General features: G+C 46.6%; 1 protein-coding gene across 1 annotated transcript in view; it reads left to right on the forward strand.

Moving 5' to 3' along the window:
• LOC119455863 (glycerophosphocholine choline phosphodiesterase ENPP6) overlaps positions 1-23,044 on the forward strand; it is an 84,286-nt gene that overhangs the window by 52,923 nt on the left and 8,319 nt on the right. Inside the window, exons 2-6 of the mRNA XM_037717378.2 lie at positions 11,550-11,727; positions 15,576-15,760; positions 17,390-17,499; positions 21,464-21,619; positions 22,434-22,577. Of these exons, the coding sequence (XP_037573306.1) occupies positions 11,550-11,727; positions 15,576-15,760; positions 17,390-17,499; positions 21,464-21,619; positions 22,434-22,577 (773 nt within the window). The remainder of the gene's footprint in view (positions 1-11,549; positions 11,728-15,575; positions 15,761-17,389; positions 17,500-21,463; positions 21,620-22,433; positions 22,578-23,044) is intronic.

Consider the following 23,044-nt stretch of genomic DNA (forward strand, 5'->3'; position numbering starts at 1 on the left):
CGGTAGAAGCTTGTGAGGGCGACTGTGAGTTCTTAAGATTATCAAAATGTAAAATAACAAACAAAGCAGAAGCCAAACAGCGACAGCCGAAATGGACAGTCCCATAGTTGGACTCTTACAGAATATCGCCCCAGCACACCCTTAAAAGTGCACTAGTAACAAAAAAGGAAGTGAAGAAAGGTAGAACGTTTTAGCATTGGAACATTAGCTTGCTGGGATTCTCATATAGCGCTCGCTCCACTGTTCTATGGCATTATTCTACGGACCAAAAGTTTCAGCGCTTGTAGGTAGCAACCATGATTTACCGGGGACTGTCATAATAGGTGAAACGAACGGCCGAGATGCCATAGCACTCAGATTGCTCTTATTGCATGCTTCCTGTCAATGTTCACTCGCTTCAGCTGTTACGTCAACAAACCCGAAGTCCCTGCTCTGGAAACGTGGATGCGAGAGTAAAAAAAAATAAAAAAAACACCGCCCAAGCACTCCGTACAGATGGTTAACCAGCGAAGCTGAAACGTGCGGCCCTGGTGTTTAGCAGTCGGTTAATCCCGACGCTGTATTGAAGCGTTTCTCAATTATTGGTTACATGTTTGTGTTTCTAGTGGAACGCATGCGCCAATGGCGGGCGTATGCTGCTAACCACGAGGCCGCGCCAACTCGAGATATCGAACGCATGCGACAACGGCGAGCCGAGGAGGCGGCGTTGCGGGCAGAGCAGGTACGACGCAGACAACGACGTCACTAACGGCGATGCCAATGGCGCACGCGCTTGGGTGCGACGTAGAGAACAACGTAACTGACGGCGCAGCCAATGGAGACGTTTAGAGAAACATGGGATGGACAGTTTTTCGTTTCGCCTAGCCATATATAGCTTTTGCTGTAAAAAAAAGGCGAAAGCTTGCACAACGCCGCTCAAAGCTCAAGACACAGCGAAGCTGGGCGATTGATTGCGTCTCTTGGTTGTAGCTAGGTTGAACTTGGCTATGTGGAGGTTTAAACTTGGTTCTAGCTAGGGCTATAAACGTGTACGTGATCTGTGCTACTACTGGAAAGGTCGCGGTAGTACTGGAAAGGTGCGCTGCGTCATCACGCCACCGCCGCGCTATCGCGCCGCCGCCACAGCTGGTATGACGTCATGCTCTCCCGCACCGTCGCGCTACCGCCACGCACCTCTCCAGTACTACAGCAGCCTTTCTAGTACTAGCACAGAAGACGTACACGAGTATAGACCAAGCTCCAACAATGTTTAAACCTCGACATAGGCAAGTTCAACCTAGCGATAACCAAGAGCCGCAATCAATCGACCAGCTCCGCTGTGTCTTGAGCATGGTGTAAGATATGTACTCTTGAGGTGAGGACACTTCCAACACCACCTATATTTCTAGGTGGTGTTGACACTTCTCGGCTTCTGGTGCTTGGCGGGAAATCCGAAATGATTGACTTACGCACGAAAGTAGGTCACCGTGGTGAGGGGACAGCGTGGGGGAGAGGGCATCACCTTGACGAAGGAGATACGGCGACGCGACGCCGCTTGCAGACGCTATTCTCTGGCTGCTTGTGGTATCCGAGCGTTTCTTGCCCTCGCAAGCTCTCGCCTTCGTTTTAAGTGAAGTTGAGTCTTCCTGCCGACAAGTATCCGCTGCCGTCACCGGGCCGACGGACGCGCGTCATTCCTACATTATCTGGTCGATCGCGCCTCGCTAGTGTCCTCACCTAAAAAGTATATATCTAAACAGTGGTCTTGAGCTTAGCGCGGCCTAGTGCAAGCTTTCGCCTTTTACATCGAAAGATGTATATGGATAGGCGAAACGAAAAACCGTTCGTCCCATGTTTCGATAAACGTCTCCATTGGCAGCGCCGTCAGTTACGTAGTTCTCTACGTCGCACCCAGGCGCGTGCGCCATTGGCAGCGCCGTTAGTGACGTCGTTAGCGAACGCGTTCCCGCCATTGCCACGTTGACACTGCTCTGACCGCAACGCCACTTCCTTGGTTCGCCGTTGTCGCATGCATTTGATATCTCGAGTTAGCTCGGCGTCGTGGTTAGCAGCGTCCGCCCACCATTAGCGCTTGCGTTCCACTTCGCGATTTCAACGTGGACGTTTCGTCGCTGCCGAAGTCGAAGTGCAGCTCGAGAAACTCCCGCCAAAAGCGGGCGTTGGCCCCGGCGAACGCGTTCCCGCCATTGCCACGTTGACGCTGCTCTGCCCGCAACGCCGCCTCCACGGCTCGCCGTTGTGGCATTCGTTCGGTACCTCGAGTTAGCTCGGCGTCGTGGTTAACAGCATCCACCCGCCATTGGCGCTTGGGTTCCACTAGAAACACAAACATGTAACCAATAATTAAGAAACGCTTCAATACAATATCGGGATTAACCCACTGCTAAACACCGGGGCCACACGTTTCAGTTTCGCTGGTTAACCATCTGTGCGGAGTGCTTGGGCGGTGTTTTTTTGTTTTTTGTTTTTCTGTCTCTCCTGGCTCAGCGCGTCGCGGAGAGGAGAGGTGGGGCTCGGGAAGGGAGGGAGCTGGTGAGGAGAAGACCACGTGCGCATGCGCCGCGCCACCCTCCTGGTTGCCATGGCTACGGCACGGCCGTTTCGTGATACGAAACATGAACGGCACATGACAGCTGGCCTAAACAGCTTCGTTGTTAAAAAAATAATAACAAGAAGAAAATGGTCCTTTCACCCGAAGGGCAAAGCATGGTTTAACGTTGTGTTCTAAGTAGGTGCAGGTACGACAGGGTGGCGTGACGCTGCATACGAGGAAATTCCTGCTAGGCATAGGAACATCATCTAGGAACAGTACCCTAGGAACAGCTGCTAGAAACAGCATCGTGGTAGCTACCAGGCGTCTCACAGCGCTGTAGGGACACTATACATGCAAGCTCTGGTACATTAGTTACCGTTAGCCTGACGTTCGCAGCTCAAACCATGTAATACACACACACCAATCTTACCAGGAACGCTACTGCGCTTATAGTGTGCGTGCAACGAACTACATGCTACTTATGGAGCCAAATCTGCCGAGGCTGCAAACATATGCTATCTTGAAAAGCCTCTGTAGTAGCTCTAGCTAGTCTAGAGAATTGGTTTGCATATTCAATTAGTATTATGCATAAATGCAACAGAACGATCTTGAGATAAAATTAACTTATCTTCCTCAGATCTCAGATCTCAATGCCAGGCGAGCATAGGTTTGCTACAAGTCAATACAGAAAAAAAAAGCTGGTGTGATGCTAACTTAAGAGCAGTAGACTCCACCTAAACAGGACTCCAAGTGACCTTATATATATATATATATATATATATATATATATATATATATATATATCATCAGCCTATATTTCCTATATTTTATGTCCACTGCAGGACCGAAAGCCTCTCCCTGCGATCTCCAATTACCCCTGTCTTGCGCTAGCGTATTCCAACTTGCGCCTGCAAATTTCCTAACTTCATCATCCCATGCGGTTTTCTGCCGACCTCGACTGCGCTTCCCTTCTCTTGGTATCCATTCTGTAACCCTAATGGTCCACCGGTTATCCATCCTACGCATTACATGGCCTGCCCAGCTCCATTTCTTCCGCTTAATGTCAACTAGAATATCGGCTATCTCCGTTTGTTCTCTGATCCACACCGCTCTCTTCCTGTCTCTTAACGTTAGACCTAAGATTTTTCGTTCCATCGCTCTTTGTGCGGTCCTTAACTTGTTCTCGAGCTTCTTTGTTAACCTCCAAGTTTCTGCCCCATATGTTAGCACCGGTAGAATGCAATGATTGTACACTTTTCTTTTCAACGACAGTGGTATATATATATATATATATATATATATATATATATATATATATACAGGGTGTCCCCAACTAACAGTAGGCAATGTTTTAAAAACTTAAAACGACGGAGTGTGCCAGGAGGCTCAAACCAACTCAGTGTCGTTGACGATCTCGTATCCTAGTCTGAGGCATTTTTAAATGCGAATCATTTCTTGGCGAATATTTGCTACTTTTCCAGTATCTATCTATCTATCTATCTATCTATCTATCTATCTATCTATCTATCTATCTATCTATCTAGCCACCTACGTCTTTGCGCTCTCATGGTCGTTTCGGTAACTTGGTATGTATCAAAATTAGTATACTATGACAAGAGTATATGACGAACATGAGTGATATGTCATGACATGAATTTCATGACATGCGTGTCATGTAGGTCATGAAACAGCCGCCTACGTCTTGGTGCTCTCATGGTCGTCCCGTTAACTTTATAGGCACCGAAATTGGCATAGTATGACATGAATGTATGACGAACATAAGTGATAGGTGACACAAATGTCAGGACATGCGTGTCATATAGGTCATGATAATGTCTCAGCGAAAAAAAAATACCACTCAAAAACCACTGGAATGGGTTCGGACGTGGGCACTAAGTGAAGGAAACACTAAAGGATGATGGTAGAAATCATAGTCATGAGCATGATGTAGCATAAATGATAATGACTCAGAGAAAAAAATTAACACTCAAAAACCCCTGAAATGGGTTCGGACGTTGGTACTAAGTGAAGGAAACACTAAAGGATGGTGGTAGAAGCGATAGTCATGAGCATGACTCAGCAAAAATGACAATGACTAAGCGAAAAAAAGATTAATACTCAAAAACCACTGAAATGGGTTCGGACATGAACACTAAGTGAAGGAAAAGGCTAAATGTTGATGGTCGAAGTCATAGTCATGAGCATGACTAAGGCTTTGGCCTTAAGGTCTCTTCGGTGTAGCTAAAGGGACTCCTGAGGACTTATGAGATGAATTTCATAACGTGCGTGTCATGTAGTTCATGAAAGAGCCGCCTACGTCTTGGTACTCTCATGGTCGTTTCATTACCTTGGTAGGCTGCCCGCACACTGCTTCGCATAACATCGATTCCCACAGGGCGTGGGATCTGCCGGCATTTTTTTTTCGTTTTGCAATGTAAATCAAGTAGAATAAACTTATTGCCTAACTTTTTAAATATTGGCTTCACCAAGAAAGTGCCAATACGAAAGTTGTAGATCATATGTAAAAACGCTAACGCTCACCGAAGGAACAATCGCGTAAGATCTGCGCTCTACAGTGTGTATGTATATACATACATGTATATGTAAATATTTATGTATTTTGCCCCTCCTGCTTGGGCCCCCATTTGGGCCTGCACTATTGAATAAATAAATAAATAAATAAATAAATAAATAAATAAATAAATAAAATAATAAATAAATAAATAAATAAATAAATAAATAAATAAATAATTAAATAAATAAATAAATAAAATGGGTTGGATTGCATACGGCAGGCATCAACAAATTTTGACTGGAAGCTTGCTGCTGTCGTTGAAATAAAAAGTTTACAATGATGGGCATTCTACCGGTGCTAACATATGGGGCAGAAACTTGGAGGTTAAAAAGAAGCTCGAGAACAAGTTAAGGGCCGAACAAAGAGCGATGGAACGAAAAATGTTAGGCCTAACGTTAAGAGACAGGAAGACAGCGGTGTGGATCCGAGAGCAAACAGGAATAGCCGATATTCTAGCTGACATTAAGAGGAAAATGGAGCTGGGCAGGTCCATGTAATGCGTAGGATGGATAACCGTTGGACCATTAGAGTTACCGAATCGATACCAAGAGAAGGGAAGCGCAGTCGAGCACGGCAGAAAGCTAGGTGAGGTGATGAAGTTAGGAAATTTGCAGACGCAAGTTGGAATCAGCTAGTGGAAGACAGGGGTAATTGGTGATCGCAGGGAGAGGCCTTCGTCCTGCAGTGGACATAAATATAGGCTGACGATGATGATGACCTCTGAACCAACCCATCATGGAACAATACACAGACCTCAATCAGTCTATTTGACTGATTGCACGTAATCGCACCCTGACATTCTTTCGCATTCGTCGGCAGGACATGTCGCATAACAAAACTATAACCTAAAGCAGATGTGGGCTGACTTTAGAAACTTTGGTCGCAGCCAAGAAATAATTACGTGTATATCGACAAGCAGAGCATCGTCGTACATTTGTCTAGTTCGTGCAAATAAAGGAAAATAATTTTATTGCAATCACATGCGATGGCAGCGCATGACATGGTTTGCGTAGCAAAGATAAATAATGCTGCAGAGCTTTCAGGTCCGGAGCAAACTCAGACGCCACGAAAAAGCTGCGCAAATAAACAAAGGGGCAAGCTTCAGAACAGGCCAATGAGTTCCCCCTTTTTTTTGTGAGCATTTTCTTGGAACGCAGAACAAATCAGAAAGGAAGTGTTCAGCACAATTCAGTCCTCGCACAGTTCACTGAGCTGACCCAACGGAAGAGGCTCCAAGCGAACTTGGCCAGTTTACGTAAGAACGCAGAGATCGGAAGTTGCCGAGTGACCGTGATTGACGGCAGACACGACCGCCTGTTAAACGGGGGAGACAGTGGCGACAGCTAGGCGACTTTCGCGACGCGCAAATCTTGTCTAACACCCCTTCTTTACGCATCCGGACCGGAAGAGCTGGCCGGGCGCTGATAGGAAGAACTGCCGACAAAAAAACTGTGGAAGCGCGCGAATTTGAGCTGGTTATTTCCCCGACATGAGTGGAAACAGCGCTAAATAACGGCGCCAGAGAGAAAGGGTGGGACAACGGCGCTGTTGTCGGTCCCTTTCTCACATCCGGTTATCTTGCACTGTTTCCGCTCAAGACAAACAAAGGTTTTGTCACAGTAAGAAAAGGGGAAGAGAAAGTGTGCCTGTAGGGGGGGGAGGGGTTTAGCTTAAGTCTTTGGAAAAACGGACGAGGGGTCAGGTCGGAGACAGCCGAGCGCTGTGCTCAGAGAACGGCACCTGAAAAGTTATTTTTCTTGTGCTCGTGGTTACTGCTTTGCACAAGATATGCAGTGATATGTTGATAAAAAGCTGATAAATGTTCTGCTTATCTGCATGACTCATTCACATAAATGATATTTCGGGATCAGCATATTCTTTGATGGCATGCTGGACATTAGTGGCATTGAATGGGAAGATACAGGGGTGGAGCCTCCGCGAATGTGTTACTGCGACAAGTGGTTACGGCAGTGTTCGACAGCCCGTTCTGTTCTGGTTTCTCGGAGTAGATACTGAATCATCTTAGCTTGCTACATGCGATGGTTTCGCACTTACGAAAACGCGCAAGAGCGAAGCGAAAGAAATAACATTGAGATTTAATGCCGAGTGGCGTACCTTTGCGTTTCATTTTAATGTAGGAGGTGTATAGTTTATGTTTTACGTTCTCAATCATAAACACACACGAATCGAATTCGGCGTCTATTTTCATTAACACTGTCACGCTTTCGCGCTTTGCTTCTTTATCCTAATTGCTTTCACTGCCAAAGAAGGTTGTCTGCGATTATAGCAGTACAGCATTCCAGCTCGCAAGCGTTCTAGCAAAATAGTGCACAACGACGCACGAACAATGAAACTGACAAGGACGGAGTTAAATTTATTGAAAGTATATCATATCGATGCCTGTGCCACTACTTCAGCTGTTTTCAAGTCTTCTCGTTGGGTTTGTAGGTGGCTTGACCACGTTATCCCGATTACACATTTTATTGCGATAGCAATTATATGGACACTTCAGCCGGATTTCTGCCATCGGCGTTGCCATCGTCGTCGCCGTCGTCGTCGCCGTCGCCGTGAGGTTCCGTATAGATTCCAAGGGCGATAATATCGCCGCCGCGCGCCGTATGCGCGAGTGAAAGCGCGCGGGAGACGCGCGCTATAACAGAGGGCGAACTCCCCCGCGCGCTATCACGGAGAGCGAACGCACGGCGGAAAGCAAACGCGACCGTCGCGCGAAAGGCCGTGGGGATATGGGAGGGAGGGAGGCGGGGCGGCGCTGTGCTCCGGCACCAAAGGCGTATCTTGCCACTCAATCTCCCACGCGAAAGCAAGAAAGCGGGAAAGCAGCGCGGGAAGGAGGGGGGGGGGGGGGCAGCTTCTCCTCTGCCAACAACTTCTCCTCTGCACAACTCCTCTGCACTTTGCCCTGCGTTGGCGGTCGCCCGCACCTGTCTCTTACCTCCACACGGCTCTGACCTTTGTATGCGCTGTGCACTCGCCACTCAGTTTCCATTGAAGCGATAGACCGCACGATTCTTCGCCCGCTGCAGCGGCTGCGCTTGCTTCCAGCGTTTTGACAGTCGTCGTCTGCGGTCATTCAGTGTGATCTATTCATGTTTGCTTGTGCGCGCTGACACCACGATTGTTAATTCAGTTAGTAAGCGAATATGTCCAAGTTTATGCAGCCGATAAAACCACTATCCCTACTTCGAATAGCTCTCTACTAATTTGCTATCACAATCGATGCTTCGCCTTTCGGGCGAAACTGCGACATTTTTTTTATTAACACGTAAAGCCGCTACAGAGTTGGTGATATCTGGACAATGACATCTTTCTTCTTGCTGTATTGGGCCGATTAGTGGATGATACGTAATGGGACAAAATTACTTCGTTTGTAAACGCCAAATTCCGTACAGTAAGAGAGCTGATGCGCCCTTGCAAGTGCAGTTCCCTATTTCTCACAGTTTCTTTGAAATGCAATAATGTTTGCGGCAATTGCCCTGTGACGATGTAACTGAAAAGTTAAGTGCAACAGCGAAGTGCCTCCAGATTAGTAATTCACAGGGAATGGGGCACGTTTATGCAAGGTTTAACACGAAAGCGTTAAGCGCCCCGTGTCGCAGAAAATCCGGTGTCCGCGTCGGCGGAGTTGTCCGTTAGCTAAGGTCATCCCATATATATTCTGGTACATGTATATACCACGCCTTGCTATATGACATGCAGTATATGCAGGTTATATTGCCACACCATTCTATCGCTAAAGTTTCTCACACCTTGTCTTACATTCTTGACAAAGTTATTCTTCGGAATTTTAAGAATAACAGCCCACAAACTAATGTCATGGAACGAAACACCGACAGCGCATGCCTTTTATGTTAAACGTTCTCAGATTGAAATATAAAAGTTCGAAGCAATAACAGAATCCTGAAAATGACGTAATATTTTGGCGAGGCTGTGCACGACCTGCGGCATCGGCCCACGCAAGAGGCCGCGTCTCTACCAGAAATCTCACCTTCGTGAATACAGCGTTTGCCCCAAGCGTTTCCCGGGAAACATTACGCTTACATAAGCTGCAGTTGCCGGGAAGCGTGAGAAGCAGTCATGGTATCTTTGAATGCTATCGCGTTCCACTCTTAAAGGCGAAGCTTAAGCGTCCTCCAAGTTCTTCTGACGATCGCTTTCGGCAATATCACTCTTCAGTGCGCGCTTATTGGCTAGCTGAACAAACCCAGATGAGCTGATTGGCTGGTTGAGCAATGCGTCATGCGAAGGCGATAGTATCGCCGAAAGTGATCGCCCGAGAATACGCCCCAGGGTAGCACGCATGCTTTGTTCGTTCGCAAAGGATCATGCCTATGGCTGCGGCTGAGTTTCGGCATAAAACATTATCACCTGCCGAAGCAGCAACGTCCTAGCCGGAGAGACAGCCAAGAGAAAGCTTAGAGCCAGCGACGAGCAAATACGACTATCACAATGGGAACTTTATCCTCGCCTACAAAGGAGCAACGAATTCCGAACTATATATCTCGTCTGTGCAGGCCTGTAATGAACTTTAGAAAAAGTTCCACAAACATGCAAAATTTGGAAATCGAACCCACGACCTCTCGGTCCGCGACGATAGATCGCCGAGCGTTTAACCCATTGCGCCACAAACGCATTTGCAGAGAGCTACACAGACGCGCCTTATATATCTAACACTCCTCCGTGTACCCGCGCTCTTGCTCGGGGCGGTGCCGCCGCCTACGAGCAGAAAAGAGAAGTACTGAATTATGACACTAACGCGCACCGACAGTGGTCTCAGCACTACGACGCCTCGATGCCAGCATTCGAAGGGACGCTGGCATCAAGAAGCACTACCAACGCCACCTAGGTGGCGTTCACCGTACTCAGCACAGCGGAGCGTGGCCTCCGCAATTAGCTCTGAAAATGTTTCTGAAGTTGATCGCGGAGGCTGCAATTACGACGCGCTGTACGCGCTGATTTGACTCGGTGACGATTCAGTTACGTGCTTTGTCTTGCGCGTTGTATTAGTGTGTCAGTTACGTGCTTCGTCTTTCGCGTTGTGCTAGCGTGTGCAGCGTAGTGCAGCTTCCATATGCACGACGGTTGCTCATGGTCATCGACGTTGGTAGTCGTGATGGAGGAGACGTTTTCCCTTGTTACAAAAAGCACGTAGATAAAGTTCACTGCAAGAGGTTCTTAGTGCAGTTTCGTGTAAACTAGTCAAAGTGTCGTGCACACTCTCAAAGTGGTGAAAATGAACCCTTTGATACATCGCGCTATCGGGTCTGCATATTTTCGTGGACCTGCCTGCACCTACATTATAATAAATAAGTGCAGGCGCAAGTTGAAATCATCTAGCGCAAGACAGGGGTAATTGGAGATCACAGGGAGAGGCCTTCGTCCTGCAGTGGGCATAAAATATAGATTGATGATGATGACGACTAGACATCCGTGTCCAGAGTTCCTTAGCACAAAACAAACATATTTTTCCGTAGTGTCGTTGCGATGGCATCATTATTCATCACCGCTGAGGGAGCTCCAACGCCCCTTATAGAAAAGTCACGTTACATGTCAGAATAAAATGAAACCTAACGCCTGCTCACAATCAATTCTTCAATAACTACCATGTCGACGACTCTACACCTGTCTGTTAAGTTGACCCGTCGTATCCTTTCAACTCTCTTCGCACGCACTTCCACCGTGACCAGTATGTGAAGCGTTATTTTTTCACTCGTTAATCTTCGTGATTGTGGGCATTGCAAGACCACAAGGACAGAAAAGAAAGGATTCGAACAGGACGATTCATACAATACGCTTTCTTCCATCTACATTTGTGGTTTGCTTTGCCCTCAGACCTTTGCTCGTAAATCAGTTAAATTTAGTTCAAGTTGAGTGCCCACAAGCTCAATTCTTTTTTTATCTTGGTCTGGGCACTTTTCAGCTGCTCATAATCATTCATAAACCAGAACCAATTCGTCCATCTTTTTTTTCTTGAGCATAATTAAACTTTATGAGAGAGAGAAAGAAGGGGAAGAAAGACAAGGAGGTTAGCCAGTGTAAATACCGGCTTGCTACCCTGTACTGGGGAAAGGGGTAAAGGGAATAAAAGGTGATAGAAGAAACAAAAATGAAAGAAAATTCGCGCAATAACGCGACCCTACGCGCTACAACGTTCAAAGCCGGTCGCACAATTCACAAGCCCTCAAGAACTTCAGCAGAGCCCTTAAGGCCTTGAGTGCCGAAGCCCGTCTAGACCAGTGTCCTAAAAGCTTTATGAGTTCTATTTATTAGCCTTTATCTTTTACCCTTCTTAGCTGTAACTGTAACAGCTCTTGAATAATGTGGTGGGCTAAGAGATTACAGATGCAGCACCAATAGGTGGGCTAAACAACGCTTCTTTTCTATCTTATTCTGTGCATGCTGCTGCTGTCGTGGTGGTACCAGGCCTGTACCCGGAGTCCCATGGCATTGTGGCAGATGCCATGTACGACACCGAGAAGCGTGACCTGTTCCTAGGCGTGCAGATGGCGGGCAGCTCGCTGCCGTGGTCCCACTGGTGGGAGCGCGCCGAGCCCATCTGGCTACTGGCCGAGAGACGCAGGCTGCGATCGGCCGTCTACTGGTGGGCAAATTTCATTCACTCACTCGCTCAATTTGTTCGTGTTGTAAGAAGTTGGAAAACGAAAGCTAAGCACGCTGTGCTTCATTAGTGCGTATATGTATTTAGATATAGGGGTCTTGAGAAGGCTGATTGTGTTTCCGCTGTCGCGAAATAGTTCAGGGCCGATATTCACCAAACACGAAAGTTCTCTCCACGATTGGCCATCGCTGCGGCGATGGTCACATTATCACGTCGACTGCAATCATGACTCATAGCGGCCATCCGAACGCTGGTCAATGGGTAAGTGATCTTTATGTAAAAGACTTCGTCACTAATAAATGGTTCCTCCCCAAACTCTAAACAATAATTTTTTGTATAACTTCCTTAGCCTCCAAAAAGAGACCAACGCACTAAAAAGGAGTCGACCATGTTGACATTTCTTCGTCGCTTTTCGCCGCTTCGAACAATCTGTGCAAATGTTCAACAGTCGTCGAACAGAGAATGTCTCTGACGCCAAAGTTTCGACAAGGAGAAATGGCTTAGTCAGGCGCTGACGCAGGTACGCCCCTCTGTCGAAACGCTGGCGTGAGAGACGTCGCTTGTTCCAACATCGCTTATCATTTATTTCTTGTCGCTATTTTCCTGTGGACCTTTGTCTTCCTTGAATCTTTGCGAAGTCAAACTATTCAAATATAGGCCACGTCTACTAGCTTTGCATGCGTAGAAAATAGTTCACCCCAGTAGTGTTCATCCCTATCTGCCCTACCTGCGTGGAATTAAAGCCCCTTGATAATTTGGAAGTAACGACACTCTCCTCCCCGCCGCGCCGCTTTCCTCCTCGATTCTCCTCGCCCGCCGGCTGCACGCGCTGCGCACGGCACGCTATTGCGCCTGGGCTCCGCGGACGGGCTGGAGAATTCGATGGAGGCGCATGATTTTGGGCCAGTTGCACGCCCCAGTGGCGTAGAAAATTTTGAAAAATGGTGATAACATCACGGAGAATGCTGAAGGCAATGTTTAGGAGGAGGTTGGTTTCATCTTAAAGCCTCATAAATGACACACACACATGTAAAAGGAGCTTTGAGGCGAGTTCTATACTGCAGTTATTTTTTCTGCCACATGATACGCTGCTTTACTTTGTGCATCGGATCTAGTAATGCTTGTGGCAAATCTCTCTGTGCTTGGCACTTTTTCCTTGCATGTGCGCGCATGTGCACCGTAGGTATTATATTCAACGTGCCTTGTTATAATGAATTACTGGCGAGTGCATCGTCCGTCCATGTGTTTGTCTCAATGTCAAAGCAGCTTTTGCGCTGTGGTTTCTGCATTGAATAAGACGGTTGCGCAATTTCAGTACGATGAAGCGGTGCCGGCAACCACTCATCGCCCACAATAACAGAAGCTGGGGAAAGGTATTTACAGATTATTATTTAGGCGTCCGTGTCAATAAAGCTTAAAAAATACTCGGTATACCTATGGGAGAAGGCATTCTATATATTTAGGCAAAACAAACGCCTCTGGAAAAGGCATTTTGATAGTTCACATCGACATACCATTAAATTATGTATGTAGTAGGATAGTTAAAATTGTGATTTTGATTAGCGAGGCCGGGGCCCTATTGCCAATGCATTGTAGATTGCGGGCAAGGATGCGGTGGCGACAGGCTCTGCATAAAGGGTCATAGTGTCGTTGGCTGCGTCGTTAAGCGACCGACATGATTATTGCTGAAATTATTAGAGGCGGGACAAGGATCCAGCTGCAGCAATAACTTACTACTGTCAGTTCGAGGTTCATGCCGCTGTCGAGGGGGCTTCCTGTGCTTCACGACAGGTCGGTGGGAGAAAATTGTGGGGACTGCGTTGGGCTTAAACGTTTTTCCAAGTTCTTGTAATATGCACGGCTCAAAATGGTCTTCAGTGAAATGTAGCTAGAACATTTTTCGAAGAGTTAATCACTCAGGCAGGATGAATAAAACGTCCTTTATACAAGTACAAGTGGCTAATGCGCTGCAGTGCTAGACATTATTGCCTAGATAACATTCCCTGCATTGCTACATCATAACCATAATCATTATTTATTGCTCAACCTTCGTAATCAAAGCGCATTGATACAATGACATCGGATCGTGTTGCATGAATGGAAAAATTTTACCAACAGAACAAAACCAAAGAAAGGTGATTGTAACGCATTCGCTATTAAAGCGAAGATTCCCGGCCTCCGCCTAGAAGTCAACAGCAAGGGTGTGCGATCACCTCCTGCACATTTCCTGCATCCGTGAGAAAACCAAATAGTAATCGTCACCCACTCACGTATGCATGGCCAGCCCAGTTCAAAGCAAATTCAAGAACTGAAAAAGATTACCAGGTGTCCTTAGCTATCGCCTAAGAGACGCGAATGCGAGTTTTGCAAAATCTACTGTATTTCACCTCACTCCACACTAATCCACCTTTGCGCACCTTATTCGACTTTAATCCACTCTAATCCTCCTTAATAGACCTGAATCCACCTGAATGCACCCTAATCCTCCTTAATCGACCTTAATCCTACATCTTGATCCATCCTAAACCAACCTAATCTTCCTTATTTGACCTGAAACCACCTTAATCCAATCATTAATCAGTCGTGAACTTACTTTGCTAATCATTAATAATCTATTATACACGGCTGGACATGATTTGGCTCGCTTCTGGCCTTCATTAGGTCACGTTACTTTCTGTACCTCAAACGCTCACCTTGAAACATATCAAACTAAGGGTCTCGCCTTAAAATGTGGACTAGCTGGCGCTCATCACCTGCAATACCACGGGTATACTTCCCACTAATTTTTTCAGGCCCTGCATTCATTGTATTTAAGTGACTGACACACACATCGAAGCTGTAAATAGCTCATCTACAAGCTGCTATTCCGATTTTCAGTAAAACAGGCAACGGATTCTAACAATCACGAAAAGTGCGATCGAGAGGCTGTATCTTCGGGTATATTTGTTCAGTTTAAAACAGAATCTATAAGGCTGCATTTCCGATTGAATAACAGTTGACGACGTGCGAGGTGATGCGTCCCAGCAGAATATTCAGCATTCTGAGGAGAACGCCATTTTTATGCAACGTACAAATTGCCTCCACAAAAACGCTAATGAGCAGGCCGGAAGATTTGAAAAATGCAGCATTAGCGGATGCTTTGATATGAGCAATAAGACAGGCGCCTTACCTCGCAAACAATACTGTTCCTTGTCGGAGCAAAGCTCTTTCGGTCAATGTTGTGCAGCCATTGCTTCTTGCGCAAGCAATCACTCTTTCCGTGCTTTATCGTAAAAACTGCATAACGATCATCACGCTTCTTGCTGCAGTCATTGCGCAGCAGCATGGCATAGCGCTAGCAGACAGTGCACGGAAACAGCGTGCAGTGTTAGCGTGCGGCGTTCTCTATACGCCGAGCCAACCGAGTTAAGGCGCAAAATGGCGCGAACGAAAAAGCAAAACACAAGCAAAACGCAAGCTCCACTCGTTTCCAAGGGCAACGGCAGGGAGACCAGTCATCGTGCAGGAAAGCGGGCGCAAGACCGTCTGCCGCGGAGGGGACTCGCGAGGGGCGAGGAGGAGACGAGGAGGTCGCGTGCCGGCGGCAGAGTACAAAGAGTGGCGGTACTTTAGAATTATCGAGGGGCTTTACGTGGAATGAGACTGCAGCGCCACCACATCTCCCTGACGTCATGCTCCGCAGCTCGTCTACAACGTGGCCTCCGAGATTGAACAGGCGCACATTTGCCGCTGTGATCTCGGAGGTCACGTCTGAAATACCTTCTATCCGGCGTTTGCTGTACAGAACCGCGAAACGCGCGCCTCGTTGTGTACAACGTTTACTGCCGCAGGTGGCCGGGCTGCGAGGTTGCGTTGAACGAGACGCGACCGGCCATCTGCATGCCCCAGCGTTCCGTGCCGGGCTGGCGCTCCCTGGACCACGACTTCCGGAACAAGCTGGACGAGGTGCTCGAAGTTTTCGACACCGACGAGCTCAGCCTGGCCATGCTCCAGTACGGCGCAGTCGCGTACTTCGGTACGCACACAAATTCCGTGTTTCATTATTAAAACGAGAATGGCTGTGCGATTGATCGACTAACTCTAAGTCGCGAGTAAGTTTATTAGTTTTGACAAATTTTATATATAATTAGCCTGATGATCATCTTTAATATTGGCTCATTTGCCTCAGCGTGTCCGTGCTCCAGTACTACTGTTTTAATATAAAAATAAATCAAATTTACTTCACGAAGTTTCAAAAATACGGTTGTGTGACTGATCGAGTACGTTTTAGTCACAAATAAGTTCACTAAATAGTTTTAAAGGTTAACCTGCCGATTTATTTTCAGATTTAGCTAATTCAGTGAAGCAACTCAAGAAACTAGCTAAGAAAGTCTATAAATGTGTTTACTACTATCCAAGGGCAGATAGATGCCTCTGCAAATGAGGCACGTTCTGTGGAATCTGTATAGAGCTACATATAAAATTTTGCGTTGGCAGCACGCTCAGAAAGCATAAAAAGCAGAACTGCAAATATGGATGGCAATGTAAGATCAGCACGTGACTACTGCGCTTACTTCGCAATTTCAAATTTGCCATTTTCAACATCACAGTGCGGATGACCAGATGCTAAGATGTAGTTCAAAACGATCAGTTCGGAGTTTTCCTCGCATTACACGCTAAGATTAATTTAGCCATTTAATTAATGAACTCATCGAATAATTATTACTAACCAGTTACAAATTTTAATTGATGCCAAAACTTTAATTTTTTCACCTTGAAATGCATACGAGTGGCGTGAAGCAGGCGTCGGTCAGGTCCTCGCAGAGTCTCACCGATTTCGCCGGTCATTCAAGTTCTCACAAAGCAGCATGCGCCACAGTTGCGTCAACCATCAGGCCAAGGCAAAGAAAAGCGAAATAAATCAACTAATGGAACCGATAGTCGAACAGAAATCTCGTTTCTAGATGCGTAGAAGTCATTCCTGTTTGTGAAAGCTGAATACTGAAGTCGATATTTCTTTCGTTAGCGAACACAAGAGTAGCAAAAACGACGTCGATGAGAGTTACTGGAGATGGAAGATGTGTTCTCACTTAGACAATGACCTCGGTAATTCGATACAGCAATGGACACAGTGAGCGTGATCAGAGTCCTTCCAGGAAGGACTCTGGCGTGATAGAATTTGTTGATGCAAAGCACAAGTATTTCATGCTTATGTACTGAATTACGAATGCAGGATTTCGTAATTCAGACACAAACTTCTGCCGTGGCCTTAAGTTGTTACAGCGACGACCACGATTTCTCTTGACACGAGGGAGCTAGGCTGTCCTAACACCAAAACGTCAGACTCACGTCTAAAATCAAAGTCCTTAGGAAAGAACGAGCTCGTGCTGAGCACAGGATTTCACGCTGCGCTAAAGAAATTTCTCTTCCTGCAACAAACATTTCCGACGTTACGACAGTAAAGGTTCCCTGTAATACGACCAAAACTTCTGTAGTTACCACAAGTTTCTCTCCCATATTTTGGTAGGCTTGCTGCTGCAAACTGAGCGTTCTCCGCTCTCTAAACGTGTATATCCGCCAGTGTTTTTTATCTAACAGTTGACACACGCTCGAGCATATGACGAGATATGCGCTGAAATTACTAGACTCTTTCTTGCTTTTACAGGTCGGCACCGTGGTCCAGAGAGCAAGGAGCGGCACAAAGCGCTAGCAGAATTCGACCACCATTTGAACTATCTCATCGATCAGTTGGAAGCTCTGAACCTTACCGAAAAGGTCAGCTTATCACTTGATACAACGTGCTGCAAACGTGTTCTCTTTAAAGCTCTAAATGTGAACGTTTTGTAACAACGTTAATCGTGAGCACCCGGGCAGGCAAAAAGCGTACAGGTGTTTATTAGAGATTCAACGTTGTTCTGGTCCTGAGCAAGAGTTCCCGTATTAGATGTCTGGCCATGGCGTCTGCAGCGCGATTAGTGAATGACTGGACTATAGCAACAGCCTTGTTGCTTTCTGCGGCAGCGACGCCCATGACCACGGTACAAAGACCTTCACTTTTGAAAACGGTGTTGAGTGGACAGGCCTTCGCGAACGTTTATAGACGTGGTGGCCGCATACCAGTGTGTGCTTTACTAGTGTTCTTTCTTTCCTCTTCTTTCTCTTTTTTGATCTCTTTCTCCCAGGGTAGGGTAGCAAACCGAAAGTGCGACTGGCTAACGTCCCTGCTTTTGCTTTCTTGTCCTGGTTTTCTCTGAATGACTGGTCTTTTCCTATCACAAAAATAAACGTCACAAATCCACAAAATGTCGCCGCGTACTTCGGGCCGCGAAAGTGCACTTACTTTTTTCATCGCGAAAGAATATTCTTCACCCAAAGTGGAAATATATCAGCATACACTAGAGCACTGCACGAGCCGATTTTTTCAGCCTGGGCCCGGCCCGGGCCCGATTTTACATCGGGCTGCCCGTCCGAGCCCGACCAAAAGTTTTATGGCGAGACCCGGGCCCGGCCCGGGCCCGGAAATATTCTACGTTACCCACCCGGCCCGGCCCGCCACCCCTTTACCTTAGGCCCGAGCCCGGCCCGAGCCTGACTCGAAACCAGCCCAAACCCGGGCCGAGACCGAAAAAGACCACCGAGTGGCATTAAAAAAATAAAATAAAGAGAATGAAAGGAATTTATTCTTAAGGCATAAATACATGTCATATGCAATTATGAACACCACTTTAGCGGTCTGAACGCAAATACCAGCGCGCAAAATAGTACGAATGACCCTGCCGAGCAGTATCGCCAGCCGTTTCTAACGGCGCGACTTTGATGCGGCCCAATCGACTTCTACCACCACACGCCGCGGTGGCTCAGTCAGCTAATGCGTTGCGCTGCTGAGTACGAGATCGCGGGATCGTATCCCGGCCGCGGCGGCCGCATTTCGATGGAGGCGAAATGCAAAAACAAACGCCCGTGTGCTTGCGTTGTAGTGCACGTTAAAGAACACCAGGTAGTCAAAATTAATCCGGAGCCCTCCACTACGGCATGCCTCATAATCAGAACTGGTTTTGGCATGTAAAACCCCAGAAAGATGAAGATGACTTCTATCGCCACGCCGCCACAGTATTTTTCCACGTCGGACGCCTCACTGCAAAGCATGCGCCGCCTCAGCCGCTTGCCCCACTAAACCGTATTCTAGTACACTATAGCCGAAGCGCCGCCACGACCGGTCGTGAGCGCAGCGCATGGATGGAGTAAATGGAGAAAGAAAGCTTCTCGTTCCTCCGTGGTGCAGCGTAATGCGCTGCTGCTAGGCGGATAGTTGAGAACATGCGTGCAATCATGGATGGACGCAGTGCCATATTTCAGCCGCGTGACGAATTATCTTATGTTACCAGTCATCGTTTTACCAATTCGCCTTTGACGAATCAGCAAGTCGCGAACGCGCTTACACCGTGCTGAAAGCATTAATTACATTGATTTAGGTAAGGAATACAATGGCATCCTTTGGTTTGAGGCGACTTAGGTCTTTCTGGACTTTTACATTCTGTTCAAACAGCACAAAATACGACAGAAGAAGAAAAGGGAAGTACACAGGAGTAGCACTGCTAGCTTCCAGCAGCGCCGGGGCAAGAGGTTTTTCAGAGTCGAGACGCGTGAGGATAACGCGCTGCACGTTAAATGGCCCGGCCCAGGCCCGGGTCAAAAAACCCATGCCGTGCCCGAGCCCGGCTCGAGCCCGTGAAAAAACTGCCCTACCCGGTCCGACCCGGTCCACGGGCCGGGCCGGGCCCGGGCTTTCGGGTAAGCCCGAGCCCGTGCAGTGCTCTAGCATACACACATTACGTGGAATCGCTGTCGAATAGTGTTACGTTGAAGAAAAAAAAAATGCGGACCACCGTCGGTGGTGTGCCGAATAGTTAGCTAAAGCACTAGATTACGTGTCCAGAGGAACATGGAACATGAGATTAATCCCAAGGCTTTCACTAAATGTTTTCTTATCCATAGCTACAACAGCTAGGACAATCACGCTACACTCGTGGCGTCACTGCAAGTTGCCTCCTTAGGTTTTCGTCGTTGGTCTTTTCTGCAGTAGCTCCCGGGAAACGACCCTGATCATGTGTGAGAGTGAGAACTGGATTTTTTTTTTTTTTTGCTGCTGTTGTTCATTTTGTTCTGCATTGTTCTTACTGGCTTTGATGTTAACCCAATTTGTTCTTACTTTGTTCCTACTTTGTATCGCCCCCCTTATACAATGCCTCTGAGAGGTCTGTAAGGTACTTGTAAATAGTAATAATAATAATTTTCTTTTAGTCAAGATGATTGCGGCTTGAGGTGCGCTAAGACCATTAGGAACTAGCACAATGGTGAGCCAAACGTTAAGCAATGGCGGCGGCAAGAATGGAAGCAAAGGGAGTGAAGCGGCAGCTCTCCAGAGCAACGCGACACGATCGATATAGTAACTGGCGACATGTAGTGCATTAATATTAAACCGAGTAACCCTACCCTACCTATCTTACTTCCCGACAGAAAATCTGTCCACAGTGGGCGATGACACCTCGCGCACGTTTAATAAGTGGACACTAAAGAAACGAACGTTATGTTTGACTATATCGCTGAATTACACTTCATGAATACTAAATACGTCAGTCTTATACCAGGAGCGTAGTCGTGGCAAGCCGTAAAAAACGGTAAAACAGAAGATAGGTTTAAAGTTTCCGTTCTATTTCCCCGTGATGTCATGAGATTTCGACAGCATCTGCTCGGAACTAGGTAACAGTTCATCAATAAACAAGGAATTACATCGAATTTCAGAATCAACCTATAGCGAGTCCTGAGAACCACTCGTGAACAAAAATGGCCAAAATATGCTAAAATGCTTTGAATTTCGTGACGTCATACTAATGCACCAGTATATCAGTTAATACACAAATTGAGATAAGGAAAGCTTTAGTATTCACTTTTTTTGTATATAAATGCGATTTTTTTGCGAATAAATGCGAATCAAGTCTTGAAGGAATAATTAACCAGGCTAAATAAAATTCATGTCGCTCTTTTGACATTGATTCAGTACATTCGTTAGAAGGATGTTCACAATGTTCCTTTGCCAATGCCATGCAGGCGTCGCACCGCGCGTACGTCGAATCCTTCCGGACTCAGGCAATGGCCTAATGATTAGCGCTTATGGAATATGCGCTTCGGCGTGGTCTGTGATATGAGTACCTTTGAATACCCCAACCAGACAACTTTTCTCTGTCTTTCTCCTTTGACAGAAGAAGCGGCCCCACGTTTTTCACAAAAGCTGGGTATGATCCCAATAAAGCAGGTTTCAATGTGGTGTTTTGTTCGATATGGGACATGAGAGGGGGTGCTTTTGTGACGTATATGATCAGTAACTGCTGGAGGTTCCAAGTCCAATTTTATTGCCTGATATCGCAAATGCAACATACCTAAATTTAGCCAAATGTATCTGGAGCGAACAAAAGAGGTAAGCCAGATAACCTTAGGTAAAATATTACTGGTGGAAGTCATTAAGGTGAGTCTGTCTCCGAAAATTAAATGTGTGCATGCAAAATGAAAGTTTGCGCGTTGCTTTACACATAACCAATTTTAGGCTGATGTAGATTGGTACTTCTCAATGACCTGAAATATCTTTAATTCTGTCATCAGATGGCACGACGAAGTACATTCGATATTGCCATTTTATGGCCCTGTTTAACACCTCCGATTCGTGCCAATGCCGGCTACGCAGGTGACGCTGATGATTGTATCGGACCACGGTATCGCCAACACCGGTCCCGAGTCCACCACCGACATCATGCTGGACAAATACTCGCCTTACATCAAGTACATGCTGAACTTCGGATCTCATTCCATGGTGCTTCCGAGGAAAGACATGTTCCGGCCGGTAGGTCGGAGTTAATTCATTTTACACGCTTATAACGCAAAACCTAGTGCGTGAAGATCTGAACTCTCACAACTTCAGATGCGGGGAACACGCTTTTTATACTTGCTCGTCTGGCATGCTCAATGTTCTTCGTTCTATGTTTTGTTATGGTTTTCTTTTGATTATGAATCTGATGGAAACGAAGAAAAAAATGAAGGAAAGACAGAGACTTCTTTCGTGGAAAGGGCTCTGAGCTTAACTGGAGATTAAAATCTAGGACGACATTCGTGTATCACATAGGAGTAATAGAACTCATGCACATAGTTTAGACCAATACCACCGAAATTCTTTGCACGCTTGAATGAAAGCTGTGCAATTTGAGTTGAAACAAGAATGAAATCAGGGCTTCGGGGCTCACGCCTTGCAACATTTCTACATGCTCCTGCATTAACTGCGGATAAAGTTCGACGGAAAAGCGATACAAGCAAGTGGCCAGATAGAGCCAACTGTGGTCACAGTCTGCCATAACGTTGTAGCTATATACGTAAAAAAAACCAAGAGAACAAATAATCATGACTATTCATCCTAGCGCCATACTCTGGTATATCAAATGTTGGCCATATGCCGTTCGCAAGAGTTTATCAAACAGGCAGCCTTTACAGGATCACTTTGTTTCAAGAAGTTGCGTACCCGCGTGACGGCTGTGCGCCAGTGTTCGATATCGGCTACGAGTGGCAGTGAACCCACCGCTACTCTCTTGCGGCCTCTTGAAGTTGGACACCCTCCATTGCTCATTTTTCACTCTCTATTTCTTTGTTCCGCTCCGTCTGGCCAGCTGCACCGTGCCCTGATCGATGCTCGCGTAGAAGGCCTGCAGGTCTACACTAAGGACGAGATTCCAGCCAGATACCACATCAAGCACAGCCCGAGGGTGCTGCCCATGTTCCTGATGACCACGCCGAAGTACTTCATTTTGCCGGTGAGCAGACGAGTTTACAGTTCTCAAAGGAACCATGGGTTCACGCAAAGCACCAAGGGAACCTGAAAGGCCTGTGAACATTTCGAAAAGATTTCCTCGCAATTTCCTTGTCAGATTCCCGTTGGCGTCTTTCTCGCTTTACAGTTAAGAGCGTTGCACAATAGCAACTATTCAGATGCCATTTTCCAGACGATTGCGAAGACAAGTTTTTAGCAGCTGCCTGGTGGCACCAATAAACTGACAATTTCTGCACTGGGAGGTGGTCTCATCTGCTGGTGATTTACCGAGAATAATCTTGTCATTTCTTTTGTTTTGTTAGTTTTATTCCTCAAATAAAGATTCGAAACTTTGGAGGGCCGAATGCACAAATATTTTTGTTAATCAGGCTGCTTGTAATTGGTCAGCCGTTTTCACTAATGAATATACCAAATTATCTTAAAATAAATACACCGAAAAAAGTATTTAAA

Source organism: Dermacentor silvarum, chromosome 6, assembly GCF_013339745.2.
Source record: "Dermacentor silvarum isolate Dsil-2018 chromosome 6, BIME_Dsil_1.4, whole genome shotgun sequence".
Classification (NCBI taxonomy): domain Eukaryota; kingdom Metazoa; phylum Arthropoda; class Arachnida; order Ixodida; family Ixodidae; genus Dermacentor; species Dermacentor silvarum.